The sequence below is a fragment of the Centropristis striata genome, chromosome 9, assembly GCF_030273125.1.
Source record: "Centropristis striata isolate RG_2023a ecotype Rhode Island chromosome 9, C.striata_1.0, whole genome shotgun sequence".
In the NCBI taxonomy this organism is placed as follows: Eukaryota; Metazoa; Chordata; class Actinopteri; order Perciformes; family Serranidae; genus Centropristis; species Centropristis striata.
In genome coordinates, this window is record NC_081525.1 from 37,866,376 (window position 1) to 37,881,541 (window position 15,166).

Sequence of the window (15,166 nt, forward strand, 5' to 3'; positions counted from 1 at the left end):
AAAATGGCGGCCAAATTGCCCATCTTGCTCAGTTTTTTGTGAGTAGGCAATCAAAGATGAGGAAATTAAGTTTCTAGATCTATAGTCTAGGGTCAGAGCAAGGATATAGTGGAGGCTCAGTGTCTTTTTTATGTATATTTATATATATGCAAAATACCAACTTTTAAGGTGAAATTAAGCATTATTTGCGTCATTTTGCGTCATTTGCCGACATAAATATTCAATCAATCACTTTTAAATGTTCCAGTTGGTATTTTGCATATATATATATATATATATATATATATATATATATATATGATCTAAATCATATATTTAGATCATATATGATGATATAAATGGTCCAATGACTGTGCAAGGTGGGCAATTTGGTGGCCATTTGATACAAATTAGAAGGTTAAAAACTCAAAATTTCGTTTGGGAACCATTTTTTTTGGACTCAGCACCCTTGAGATATGTAAGGTAGGCCGGTTCCTGACTTGTACCCGTAAATGCTCCTCACTTCTTATAGGAGGCCTTTTTTCTGAAATCCGTCTAGACTAATTAAACTGTGAGTGAACCTGGTTTAAAGGAGCTGTTTGTAGGATTTGGTGGCATCTAGTGGTGAGATTGTAGATTGCAACAACAACGAAAACCCCTTCTCTCACCTCCTCCCTTTCCAAGCGTGTGGAGAAGCTACGCTGGCCTGATGTAATTAAAGAAATAAAAAAGGTTTCTAGGCTCTAGTGCAGGGGTGTCAAACTCAAATACACAATGGGCCAAAATGTAAAACTTGAATAAAATCGCGGGCCAACATTGAACAAATAAACCTTTTAATATATACCAAACATGTTTTGCTTTAACATTAAATATGGAACCAGCAACGCTTATAAACATACAATATATGTTTAAATAGTGCAGATATGCAAAATCAAATTTCTAATAAAAAACACATCAATGTAATTAATTTATTAAATAAAAATTAAATAAAAACCTCATTTCTATTTGCATCCTTCTGATTTAAATATCAAAATAAAGTTTTTCAACAGGTTAATACATTTAAAAATAAAATAACAATAATAAATCTAGTATTAGCAGTAAATGCGCCGTATAATACCAGCGGGTCAGCTTATATAGTACAATAATAATATAATAATTTGATATTGGCTCATTCTAAGCTAATGAAAACACGATTCTTAGTTTCAGGTGTGGAGGAAAACATAGTTATGAATATTAGATCCTCCTAAATCCTACACACTGCTCCTTTTAAGGGAAATTGGCAGTTATGAGTCATTTACTGAGATATAGCAATGTTTTTAAATCCATCTCTGCATTAAATAACAATCTGTGTATGCACAACTACAATAAGTATAGTATGTCAAACTGATCATGTTTCAGTCCTTTTGTCCCCAAATCTCTGTATAATGTCTATATTATCACCAACAGATTATGATTATTATGTATCTTTGTTACAATAAATCATCTGTGAGATGATTTAACTGAACTTATTAACTCCAATTAACTGGGAGGGTTACATTAAAACATAATTTACAGATCACTGAATATATGTCCTTTGTCATTTGTAATGTATTCCATTAGATTACTCAAATTGAGTAATGTATTCTAAATACTACTTCGGATATTACTTTTAGAATACTTCAGGCCTTATCCCGCATATCCCATATTGATGAAAGTGAAATGTAATTTGTGTGTTGAGTTTGCTATATGTTTAGTGTTTATTTTCATGTTTCCTTTTTCTTTTTTACTTATTTCTTACATGTCAAGTCAAGTCAAGTCAGATTTATTTGTATAGCGCATTTACAGACGGCTGAGCCGCACCAAAGTGCTTCGCATAAAAGTGCAAGAAAGTGCAATAAAATACAGAATTGACAAAGGTAACAAAGAAAACAAAAAACAAAACAAAATTTAATTTAATTTTAAATAAATTAAAAGAAGATGGGATATTTTTTTAAAAGCACTGTGGGATTACTAGGGGACACTATTCCCTAGCACTTGCCGGAGGAAAAAAAAAAAAAAGGAGGAAATACTGTATTAGGGGTTGTTTGTGAATGTGTGTGCACCTCTATTAAAGTGCCATTTCACCACACTTAAAATATGTGCATATAAACTGTATTTATGCACTTAAAATCATCACGTGCAGCATGTGAGCAGAGACAAGCGTCTCCTATCAGGCATGAAACTTTGCTGTGCGCCATAAATCTTCTGTTAAAGGTTTTTCTTTGTGTTTGCTTCTCCAGGGGCCCTGGTGGAAGAGGTCCATGGCCGAACCCCAACACCAACTCAGTGAGTCACTCTCTCTTACATCTTCATCTCCTACATGACTGAGCGTGTTTACAATAACTGTGTCTCATGTTTTGTTTCACCTCGGGTCTATTCTCTCCACAGATAGCTTATTCATCTTCATCTCCAGGCAACTATGTGGTAAGTGTCCCGTCATGGACTCGTGTTCGACCACGGGCCATAAATTACCTGTCATGCAGTGATATCTAACAGGCACGCTGCCATCTAGATACACTCAGCACTCATTTCTCTTTTTCCTCTCGCTTCTTCACCCCTCAGGGCCCTCCAGGGGGAGGCGGCCCACCAGGAACTCCCATCATGCCTAGCCCCGGAGGTGAGTTATACACTTCAGTTTCCCTTCAGATTTCTACTTTTATCCTGCGTTCACTGAACAAGGGCTCTGTCTAGGAAACATCAAACCTGTTCTCTGTCAGATTCACATCTCTCTTTGGGAGAGACAGGCAGTGGTAGCGCTCTAAATACTGAGCCGTTATGAGTAATTTAACCAGTTTTGAGAAATGGTAAAATGGCATGGATGGATGGTAAAATATTGAGGAATTTGATAAAGATTTTGATTGTGTATCACAGAGGTACTCAATATTTTGGACCCCTTACAAGATGTAAGAAGAAGAGAATATAGCAAGAAACCCCTTATGTTTAAATTATTTGATATAGCATTTTTTTCATTTATTAATTCTTCTTTTCGAACCGAAAAAACCCCCAACATAAACTACAACAGCGTAGGCTAGATGCATATACATATTCATACACATACTCACATAGACACCATTAAACAGATGTACATAAACATATAAACATTTACTCACATACAGTATATAAAGCCCTATACATATACATGCATCTGCCCCGTTTAAGTAATAAGATAGAAATAAGAACCAGTTAACTTAATATTCAATATGCATTTCCCTATATCATTTTGGTTAGAAAAAAAAGGGAGTAGGCTGAAGTATAAAATACTTATCTAGGCCTCTCCCCTGATACTCAACACTTCAAAATAAGAAATTGTATCTCTATATATAGCCACTTAATGTCAAATAAATATGTATTATTATTATTATTATTTATTTACTTATTTTCTTATTAGTCAACCATAGTATATCAAACAACTTAGATCTGAGAATTTCTATTACTCCCACAAAGAAAACAAACAAACAAAAAAAACAACAAATCAAAACACTGAAGTCAGTTACAAGAACGTCCTCATCCAGCTTGCTCCACATCTAAAGTCTTAGTAATGTGAACGACTAACCCAAAATAAATTTATATGAGAAATATTATTCATGTATTAGAAATATTTGCACCATCCAAAAAACAGAAAACCCATAAAATAATGCAATTCAAATAAATTCAATTAGCTGCAAGTAACACTGTGCCTAAAGGGCAAATAAAGTGAAAAGCTTGTTTGAAGTGCATTTCAGAACACGCACACACATATCAAGTGTGAAATGAAGTATTTCACTGTGCATACATTATTTGACATAATAATACAAACAATTAGGTAATTAACCCATTGAAGCCTGGAAAGCATGTACGTCGTTTTGTAGTATTTGTATAAGCTCTTAAAATACTTTTTTGAATTTCATTTCTATCTGCTACAGAGGCTGAAAAATCTATTATTTAGTAGAAGAGTTGACACTTTTTTTCCCAGAATTTTTCCAGAATTTCCAGAAAATTAGAGGCTTATTTTAAAATTGCCCAGCGGTTTTTCAGGCCTCAATGGGTTAAACTGTAATCTATGAACTGTTTTAGATTTAAACATTTAAATATTGTCCAATAAAGAATTGGGTATTTTGCAAACAATAAATGATGTGCCACAGACTCTGACAATCACTGGCGTATCACATTTCTTGTCAGCACTTTCCAATTTAGGCACATTGTGTAAAATATTCCCGTGTTGTTAGCTGTGTTTTACTCATTGTTGAGACAGTTGTATTAAAGAGAAGCAGAGGCACGTCAGTCTGCAATCAAACGAGCGATCCATCTCAGCTTTGACCCGTCAATCTCGTGTGTCTGCCGAGGATTAGCTGAGAACAAAACACTGTGGGCTGACATCCTGTGGATGTTCTGTTTCTGTCGGCCTGTGGAGAGCTTCTTTTTGTGTCCACTATTTATTATTTATATATGTACCTCTATTGTGATATGTTGCCGGGGCAACCTCTTTGCACAAAATGCTCCTGCTCACACGTACACCGGGAGGGGAAACATATTTCCACTGCAGTCGCCAAGACTTTGCACACACACACTTCCACACAAACCTCCCACAAAAAATGCACACCTCCCACTCAGTGTTGCCCCCCTCCTCCAGTCACGACAACACAAGCGAGATTCAGGGACACTAACAGGCAAGATCTCTCCACTACTTATTGTATCCATCTCCTCCCCTGTCTTTCAGTCTGTCATTCTGTTTTTTTCCTGCTTTTTTTTCAGTCTTCCACTCACAACTTTCCGCCTGCAATGTCAGATCAAGGTCACCTCAGCCCTCTGAATCTTTTCAGGACACTCCGAGCCACACAGAATGTACTGGTTGTTGCTTAGTTGCCGCGGTTTCTATATAATAACTTGGTTTAATCTCGTAGGCATAAGCGATAATGGATTTCTTTTGTTGTACATTGCAGGGAGCAGTGATGAGGCTGAGTGGCAGAAAGACTGACATTTTGTTCTGGCACTTTAAGGAACATGTAACTGTCGGTCTGTGTCCTTTACAGCAGAAATAAGGGCTAAATGCATTGAACAAATGGCAGAATTAAACTTAAACAGTGTCAAGTACAGTGAGAGACAGTGCCACTCCAGTTGTTGCTGTGCAGCTTAGCTCGTTATTTTCCATTCGTTGCCCCATTCCATACCCCGAACCCACCCAATTAGATATAAGAACAGACAGAAATAACAGTGATATGGCTTCTCTGCAAGTATTTATATGAGTCTAGGATGAACAAACCGCTCTGTAGTTAGGGCTAGGTAAAAAATAAATAAATAAATGTTTTGATTCAAATTAGGGATGCGGCAAATATGAAAAAAATAAAATACTGACCGGGGGCATAATATTTCGAGAAAAAAGTTGCAAATTTATGAGGTTTAACTTGCAAATCGAGGATATATATTTTTTTTTAAATGAGATTAAAAGTGGCAAATCTACAAGAAAAAGGTAGCAGATTTATGAGAAAAAAGTGGCATAGATGTCACCAGCGACATCCTTGCATCTATCCATTGTGTTGTAGTTTCTGATGCAGAAAAGCTATCAGCTCATCCAAATTAGTATGGTGTTTTCTTCTAAATACGTCCAATTCAAGCCAATGCCTCTTCAAAGTCTAGATACTTATGATAACATGGTGATTCTGGGCTAAAACCACAAGTATTTCCTTATTGCTAAATCTGATTGCAAAGTATAATTTGATGATGTCACTCGCTCAGACATAGTACACGGCATGCAGCAGCTTCTCTGGTGATGTAGTTCCTTGAAAAACAAAAATATAGCCTATTTTTCAGAGTATTTTTCTCATAAATCTGCTACTTTTTTCTCCCAGATTTGCCACTTTTTTTCTCGAAATATTACCCCCCTCCCCCGGGCCCGTTTTATTTTATTTTTTTCATACTTGGCTATAATTTGCCGTGGTACCTATCTGATATTCACTATTGGTTTGTTTAATATGATCCATGAGCCTAAACTATTACGTATATGCTTCACTAAACTTTGGGAGACCTGCTGTAGACAGAGAACAGTTAGTGTCATATTGATGTATTATTGTGGATAATGTATTTCTTGCTTTAGGGGAGTAGTTGTTTCACAGTTTGAACATGATGTTTTTAGATGTCCAGGTTTAGCAAAGTGGATTCTGAATGTTGGAAAAGATGTTATCGGATTGGTAATGGTATCGGCAGATAATTTAGGGTTTCAAAATTATCTTTATTTGAATGATCTGATATCGATTCAGGAAAATCCAGAGGTTGATCTTTTATTATTTACCTTTTCTTGTGAACGCATAAAACCTCAACCCGTTTAGTGTCACGTAGCCTTCACACAGCGAGATCTCAGTTGAATGGAAACATGCCAGTAGCTGCTCCATTGAAAGCACCGCCAAGCCTAAAGGCAGCTGCCTGGTTGCTTTACAGTTAAAAACTATGAAGACAAGGAAGGGTTGGACACATCGAAATCCATTTGTAAGATGTGAAAAATGTGTGGCAGGGCTTGAGTGCTACAAATCTGGTCTCAAGACCAATTTTTTTTAAGTCTCGCACTCACAATCTTGTCTGAACGTTGCCTGATTGGTTGATTCTACCAACACCATGTGTTACATTAGTTTGATTTTAGAAAATAGATCTATCTTGTTTTCTTATTTATATCCATGTTAACACCCTAATCACTATATCAGCATTGGAAAGACATGATTTAGCAGAACTCGATTTGCTCTATACTAGAGCTTGACTTGGACTTGATAAAGTTGGTTTTGACTACATCAGTGATTCTGTAAATCAGTAGCGGTACTCAGCTCTATTTACAGTATTCTGATTTGTAACATCTGACTGCTCTTTGTTTATAGATTCGACAAACTCAAGTGAAAACATCTACACAATGATGAACCCTATCGGCCCTGGTGGAAACAGACCTAATGTAAGTTATTTTGTTTTAGTCATTTTGTTCAGTTTCAAATTACAGCTTGTAAATTCCAAATCAAATCAAATCAAATAGTCTTTATTGTCATTATATAGTTCACTATACAAGAGTGCCACTGCATAACAACATGAGTAAAAACATTTTTAAAAATACCGAGCTAAACAAGGACAAAGACAAGAACAAGGACATGTGATGTAATAAATAAGTATAAAAATAAATAAATGGCTACTTAAAATGCTATAATTTATACATGAGGTAAATTGAATGTTTTGCACATATCAATTGTATTGCACATGTCCGTTTTATTGCACCTTTTAATTAATTTATCCTCCACCCAAGATGTATTTGTCCGATCTACTTTCCTCCCATGCTACCCAATCATTCTGTGCAATAATTTAATTAATAATAATAATTATTATTAACTGTGCAATTCCTTTTTTTTTTACTCTGGCATGAATACAGCATTTATTTATACTGTACACATATTATATACAATATGTAGATATTTTTTTACAAACATATGTCTTATTTCTATTTTTCTTATAATTTATCTGTCTGTAAATATACATTTTATTCTATTTATTCTATTCTATTTTATTACTGTGTGGGAGCAACTGTTACATAATCAAACAATATCCCCTCTGGGACCTATAAAGTATTTCTGATTCTGATTTGTGAGCATAGAAAGGGCAAGATTAATGACTTTTGTACATTTGTTTTTAGTTCCCAATGGGACCGGGTCCTGATGGGCCCATGGGTGGAATGGGTGCTATGGAGCAGCATCATATGAACGGATCACTAGGTGAGTGTACAGCAGACCTGGGCATTGGGCGGCCCGCGGGCCACATCCGGCCCGTTGGCTGTCCTTGTCCGGCCCGCGTGAGGTTACCAAGAAATTAGAAATCAATATAACCGCAGTGCTTTTATTTTGAAAAAAATAGCAAACATTATCATTAGCACTAGAGCTAACAAGCACTTTTACTATAGTTAAGACAACAAATATAGCCACTAATATATATGACAGAATAAAATAAACTTTAACAAACCTTGTGTCCTGTCAGTCAGCCACTATAGAAGCCTTTTTCATACTTTATATCAACTTTATAGAAATTACTAGCACTCGTTATTATTTACCGTTCGTTTTTTCATTTAACCGTTCTACCGGTTATTTCCTGTCACTACCTTTCAAAATTAAAGCACCTGTTTTACACTGGACGACACCTTTTCAAAATAAAAGCATCACAACATTGTAAAACACCTTGAAAATGTACAAACATGAAAAACAAGCTATATAATACAAAAACATAAATAGGAACCTTGCTAAAGGTAATTTACAGTTGTGTTTAAAATAAATGGAAAAGTGATACTGTGATTGGAGTATTTACTACTTTTTACTGCTATACTTGATTTACTCCACATTAACAGTCTTATCATAACATGTGTTCCTATCAGTAGCAGCTCAAAACCAGATAATTTACTATATTTTATAAAGCGATTACATTAATATTGAGCAGAATTTAGTTCCGAGTTTTGGTCCGGCCCCTGCAACCTTCATGGTATTGGTCATGTGGCCCCTTGGGAAAATTAATTGCCCACCCCTGGTGTACAGTGTAGGCAGCATATAAGCACCTGAGTGTATTCAGTGAAACCTGTTACTCTCTGTGAACAAAGGCCTTTAGAAGTGACATTCTGCCCTCTTATGGCCGGTAGAGGAAGTGTCCTCCCTCCTCCTGGTATTGATCAAAGCTAAAACAGATTAGTGGGGCAGTGAGTAGGCCAATTGATCCTGTAGATGGCTGAGACGTGATCAGTGAAGCCAGCGAGTTGGTGCTCATCTGTATCTGAAACAAATAGCTTAATTAAAGGCCATTACCTGTGAGAGGGCAGGTTGTTTCTACTTGCACTGGATATCCTGAACTCATGTTGAGTTAGTAGCAGGAACGCTGAGGATCAGTTAACAGTCACCTCATAATGATTCAGGTTTCTCCTTTTTCCATTTGTGATCACAGGCTCTGGTGACATGGATGGGTTGCCAAAGGTAAGACTGATTGACTCTCTGTATATCTACCTGTCTGTCTCTTTGTCTGCCCTTAAGAGGCCCGTGTTCTTACTGTTCTTTTTTTTAATCTGTGTTGAAGAATTCTCCCAACAACATGGCAGGCATGAACAATCCTCCCGGCACTCCGCGGGACGACGGCGAGATGGCAGGCAACTTTTTAAACCCATTCCAAAGTGAAAGTGTAAGTACCAAAAGAGGCAACATACCTGTTAAGCTGGGAACAAACTGGAAGAATATATAAAAGTTTTTAAATCACTCACCTTAGATTACAAACATCATCTGGTAACTTCATCAAACAGCAGGATCACATTCTGATTTGGCCCATCACTAAAAATAAATATATTTGATGCAATTGTGATTGCTTCATCTGGTTTGAGACTCAATTATGGGGTACTAAATTTAAATGCTGTGCGCTAATTGTCCAAGGTGACCTGGGGCCGGTTTCACAAAAATAGACTTTAAAAGTCTCTTGGATCAAACTTATTCAGACTTCAGACAGACATCTAGTTCTTGACTGACTTTACTGACAGCAAAATGAAAAACACGGCTGAAGATGCAACCACATCAAACCACTCGGCTGCGTTCACTCCTGCAGAAAATGTCTTTAACAGTTATGAGTTAAACAGAGAAAATGAAGCAAATCTACACCAATGATACCAAATCAGGGGTACTTGTACCCGAGGGGATACTTCTGTAGTTTAAAAAAAGTAGTTAGCAGGTGAGCAGAAGAGTCTAAACAGTTAGTTCAGAACAAAAGAGCCAAAAAAAAGAGAAAAAATGTCGTAATTCAAGCCACAAACCTTATTTTGGTTGTCTACTAATAAGCATTTATTAATATGACTTTGTTAGAATGCAGTGAGGACGAAAGTGAAAATGAGAGGCTGTACACCGAAGAAATATCTCAGGAGATTTGGAATCAAAAGCTTGCAAAAGTTGGCATAATTTAAAATTTAGGTTAAAGCATCAGGCTATAGACTTTTGTAAGCCATATGCATATTTTAGTTGACTAAAGTGTTCAAACATTTTGAGTTACTTAAATGTAATGTGTAATGCTTGTACAGTTCAAATATTTAGCTAAAAGTAAAGTAAAATAATTGTATGAAAAAATAGTGTAAAATATATTTTAAAAAACATGTATGTAAAAATATTGTGAATAGTGTTAAGTAATAGGTTAATAATAACTCAAATTAACACATTTTGGATCTAATGGCAGGTGTGTAAATACTCGTTCCCTTCTCATTACTCGCCCCAAAACACTGTGAACAAACCACAAATTATGAGCTACATTTCCTTTTTCTTTCATTTGGTGCAAGTGGTCAGCAGGCGTCACTGATTGTAACCATGGAAACATGAGTCTTATTTGTGAGTCAGCCTGAGGGTAGGTCAGTCAATCAGTCAGACTGTTGCAGGAGATGCATTCTAACAGAAAAATTAAGACTTCCCTCACACGACAGTCCAGCCTAAAATATCTTTGTGAAAGCGTCCCCGGCTCTCTTTTGACCTTGAAAGCAGTCCTTGTGGCTACGTCGAGCCGATAATCAGTCCTCAGTTTTCCCTCCCAGCTTTACCCGACACACACGGACACACACAGCATGCACAAACACATGCATGGAAAAGAACGACATCATATGCCTTCTCTGCTGCATGGAGAGATTGTCATATAGTGATTAATGTGATTAATGCTACTTCACTGTGTTCTGAAATTCCTTAACATTTTCTCCTTGGGCTGGACTCTGCTTTGCTTGCTGCTGGTTTAATGACTTAGAGAGGGTTAATGGTTATGTGTAATGTATGCTGCAAGAGGCTGGTGTCCTGGACATGGCATCTAGTGTAGTTAGTTGTATGCTGGTATCTTGAAGTGGGTAGTACAATAAGTTTAATATAGTTTTGGCTTATCTTTTTTCCCCTCCCTCTGTTTTCTCTCTTTACAGTATTCACCCAACATGACGATGAGTGTGTGATTTTTTTTATTTTTATTTTATCTTTTATTTTATTTTATTTCTTTTTCATCTCCCCTTATTCCAATCTCCCTCCCCCATCCACCCTGGTGCGTCTTGCATTACCCTCCCTTCCTTCCTCCCTCCTCCTCCTCCTCCTCCTCCTCCTCGTGGACGGTGTGCTGTGCCACACAGCCCCTGGGGATGCACCTGGAAAGCAGGACTCCCCTCAAGGCCCCCCATCCCAATGCCTGTAAAATGGGTTTAAGAACATGAAAAGGCCTCCAAGCAACAGGAAAAAGGTCTCTTCTCCACTTCTTCTTCACCTGCCGGGCCTCGACATGGGCCCTAGGACAGTAAGAGCCCAAACTGCTCCAAGCTTGTCTCTCCAAAACCCAAAACCTGCCCTCGTGGGTGCCACTCCAGCCCAAACAAGGTGCACTGCTGCATCTACCACCACTCCATTATATCACGCTGATCATAACTTATGAGGGCACGCAGCTGTTGACTTACAGGGCCCGAAAACCCTCATTCAAAAACTCCTGTGTCGGGAATGATTTAAGAAAAAAAAAAAGAAAAAGAAAAAAAAGATGAACTGATAATGTTATTTTAGGGCAAGAATGGTTTTCATTAAATGTTTGTATTTCTTTTGTTGTTGATGGTAATATTATTGTTATAATTTTCATAATTGATATTATTCTACTAATGTAGTTATGATTTCCTGTAAAGGGCACATTTTATCTCAGCAGCAGCATCAACAATGACAAAATAAGCACACACTCGAAAAATGCACAATGATTTTCTGTTTACATGATTTTAGGTTATTTGATGTTTTGTCTTGTTTTTTGTCACAGGCGGTCTCACTTCACATACCTCTCCTCAAAACTTCTTCTGAACTTGTAGCTTGAGTCTTTGCCATTTAAATGTTTGTAGCAGCATTTGCATAAACATCAAAGTAAGACTGATTGTCTTCATCTAATGAAGTAGTTTGTGACGAGATGTTAGTATCTCAGCTAAAACTATCTATACAGTTAAAACAGAGGCTTTTTCAGAACACTGCTGTTTTCTGGTACTAATGCTGCATTTCCACTTCATGGTACAGCGCGGTTCGACTTGACTCGACTCACTTGAAACCTTGTTTTTGTAGTTTTTCCATTGCAAAAGTTGCAGAAACTCCAGTACCTGGAGTTTTTTTTTCTAGTACCGCCTTGAGGTCAAGCTGAGCCAATACTAGAAGGTTGAGTTAAAACACTGCAGACCACTGATTGGTCAGATAGAAACGTCATTTGTTAAATAGCCAAGTTACCATCAATAGAGATTGCATTTTTAAAAAAAGGATTCAACCCAGGTTGAAAAGAAAAATAGCCCGCAAAACCAGGCCATGGTCACCTGTTTGGTTGCTGATAGGAATCCATAGGAACATTTCTATTATGAATTATTCTAATTATGAAATTATAGCCAATGATGAAAGTAAAATTGCTTTCATTGACTCAACAAGAGCAGCATCTGATGATTATGTCACGGTAGTTTCATGCGGCATTGCTATGACAATCAGCTAAAAGTCCCATCTACATTGACAGGGTGCTATTTGCAAAATTTGAAAATTAAAATCTAGAAATGCACCAAGTGTGTCCGGTAGAGTCGATCTGAGCTGAACCATGCAGGGGAAATGAGGCAAAAGTGTCTGCTGATGCACCTGGATAATCTAGCTTGTCTTAATAAGAACCCCTTCTGAAAAAGTTTTCTAAGTTTTTACTGCATGAAAATGGCTCTGAGGTGTCGGTTCTCATTCAGTAATAGACAGAGCAGCGAGAGAGAGCATCTCTTCTATGGATTTTGTCTGTAAATACAACATATTTAGCTTGTATTGTGGTTGTTTTTATTATTTGTTATTTACAAGTTGTCTGTGAATCCTAAAACGTGGTTCCTTCCCCTCCATCACTTTGTTTGACTTCAACCTCACTGTGGACTCCAAGTGGCACTGTTTTCCTCCCAGGATTCATTCTGGTCTCTTGCCAGTGTCTCACTTTTGGACTGGGAGATATTGTGGGACCTCAGATACACTCGTGAGGCCTGCTTTCTTGCTTGGAGATTGGAGTGAACTCACAGATCCTGAAAGATCCACAATCCTAACCCAGACAAGACAGGCTAAATAACTTTGTCCTCGGAGCTCCCATCGACCAGTTCCCTCAGCAAGTCCTGTATGTACGGGATAATGGATCCGGACTGTAGCAGTGCTGATGATGGGAGCAGAGTGATGCACCTTGGGGTTAACAGACCATGCATCCACATCGGTCTAAAGAAGAGGAACAATAATGGGACACTTTGTAGTGGATATATTTCCATTTTGTGCATTGTTTTCAGCAGATTGTTTTTATTTTAAATGTATTCAACTGAGAAAATGAAAGCCCATAGAATCTGCACACAAAGAAATGCATAGTTACATATTACGCTATTTAATTTGTTTCTTTCTGTATGTTATGTACTCTTGGCCTGATCAACTCTCTGTCACTGTTTCAAAGGGATACATTATCTCTCACGGCATCACGCTGCAGCACTGGCTGCCTTCCACAATAACTAAACAACCATTGTAGCCTCAATGGGTGATGACGATGTACTTATCAATTTTCTGATATCAATGTGAACAGATTGTACCCAGAGTTCAACAGGGACATCTCCAGGATTTGGCTATCGGTGGCCTGGGAAACACTCTCCAAAGTGTTCCTTCAATGTAGTGACACACACCTCCCTTCTGTCCTCCAACCCCATCCCTCACCCCCCAAAAAACTTCTCCCCTCCTTTCTCTTTAATTTCCTTTTTTGTAAATACTGTATAATGCATTTTGATATCATTGACATGTTTTGATATGTCAGTCACTACCAATGAATACAGCTGAAAGTAAATTATAAATAAAACTGTCCATGTTTTTCATAGAGAAAGGATGCGCTGACTATTTGGCTCATGTGGCTAAATTTCCATAAAAATGTATAGAATACAGTAACACAATAAATGCAGACTGTATGCTAAAGACTTGTATGGTGGGGAGGATAGGACAGAGAGAGGACAGGACAGAGAGAAGCAAACAAGCTGTGGCGTCCTCACTCTGCCCTTGTCTCCTTATGTTTCAGTTAAATGTTACTATTGGCTTTAAATAATCATTTGAATCATTTTTCCAAAGGGCATCTTCTCACAAAACATGTGACCTCTTATTGCAGTTTTTAATATGAAGGATTTTTATCAATTTAAGAAAACTTTTAAAAAGGTAAAAATACTTAAGAGAACCTCATTTTAAATTAAGAATAGATCAAAAAGTAACTGTGTCCTTTGCTATTCGCTCCTGTTATAGCGTTGTATAGATCGAAGCTCTCTCACTGATCCTCTCTCAGTCCTCTGTGTATATCGATCGTTGGCCATCTCTGTACTTCTATTGTGATGTATAATACTGTACCATTAGGAAGATTTGCTGGTCGGGTGGGGTGGTTATGTTGAGTCGGGGAGGGGCGGGGTAAAGGGAAGGGGATATAAATGATTCTCCTGTACCATTCATGGTCCTTTCTGATGACACGGCAGTATTCAATATGAAGCAGTCTGTCTCTTGGGTTTGCTTTGTATTTTCATGGTAGGATAGTTCAGAATCTTGTCTTAGGGACTTAGGTGTCTTGTGTAGGTAATAAAGATGTTCTTTGTATGTTTCTTTATATTGTAAAGTTTCTTTAGACTGAAAGAAAACAGATAATTTGCTTATCAAAAAAGAAACAATGCATCAATAATAAATGTCATTTGATTTTTCCTTGTTGTTTGAATCTCTTCCTCTGAGCTCTCATTTAGCTTTTAATAATGATGTAATGCAGTACACAAAGACAAGTTATATGGAAGTTAGGATGTAGGAAAGAATCACTTAAGCCTTTTTTTGTAAATCATATTGATCTTGAAACGCTTTATGAATTTAGACACAACTAGGGAAATACATTTTGTAGATACATAGATTAATAGATACGTTTTTATACTGAGATCAATTCAGGTATCTAGTAGCTTCTACAGAACATACACAGAAAATGTACACAAACAGTACAGCAAAACTGACAAGAATATCCAAATATAGAAAATAAAGTATTACATGTTTTATATAAAATTTGAATTGCAAATTTAAAATAAACACTGATTAACTATATAAAATATGAGATTTTAATAAAAAAATCGGTGTAATAAGTACTGTAGAGTCTATGCTCAAACTGTAAGTGTGTTCAGAAGTTGCAAGAT

At 37.0% G+C, this 15,166-nt stretch overlaps 1 protein-coding gene across 1 annotated transcript in view; it reads left to right on the forward strand.

Annotated features, from left to right (window-relative positions):
• ssbp4 (single stranded DNA binding protein 4) overlaps positions 1-14,695 on the forward strand; it is a 119,135-nt gene extending 104,440 nt beyond the window's left edge. Inside the window, exons 10-17 of the mRNA XM_059342015.1 lie at positions 2,238-2,283; positions 2,386-2,421; positions 2,560-2,614; positions 6,837-6,907; positions 7,634-7,712; positions 8,920-8,948; positions 9,049-9,150; positions 10,901-14,695. Coding sequence (XP_059197998.1) covers positions 2,238-2,283; positions 2,386-2,421; positions 2,560-2,614; positions 6,837-6,907; positions 7,634-7,712; positions 8,920-8,948; positions 9,049-9,150; positions 10,901-10,930 — 448 coding nt within the window. The 3' untranslated portion in view covers positions 10,931-14,695. The remainder of the gene's footprint in view (positions 1-2,237; positions 2,284-2,385; positions 2,422-2,559; positions 2,615-6,836; positions 6,908-7,633; positions 7,713-8,919; positions 8,949-9,048; positions 9,151-10,900) is intronic.
• Positions 14,696-15,166: the final 471 nt, after the last annotated feature.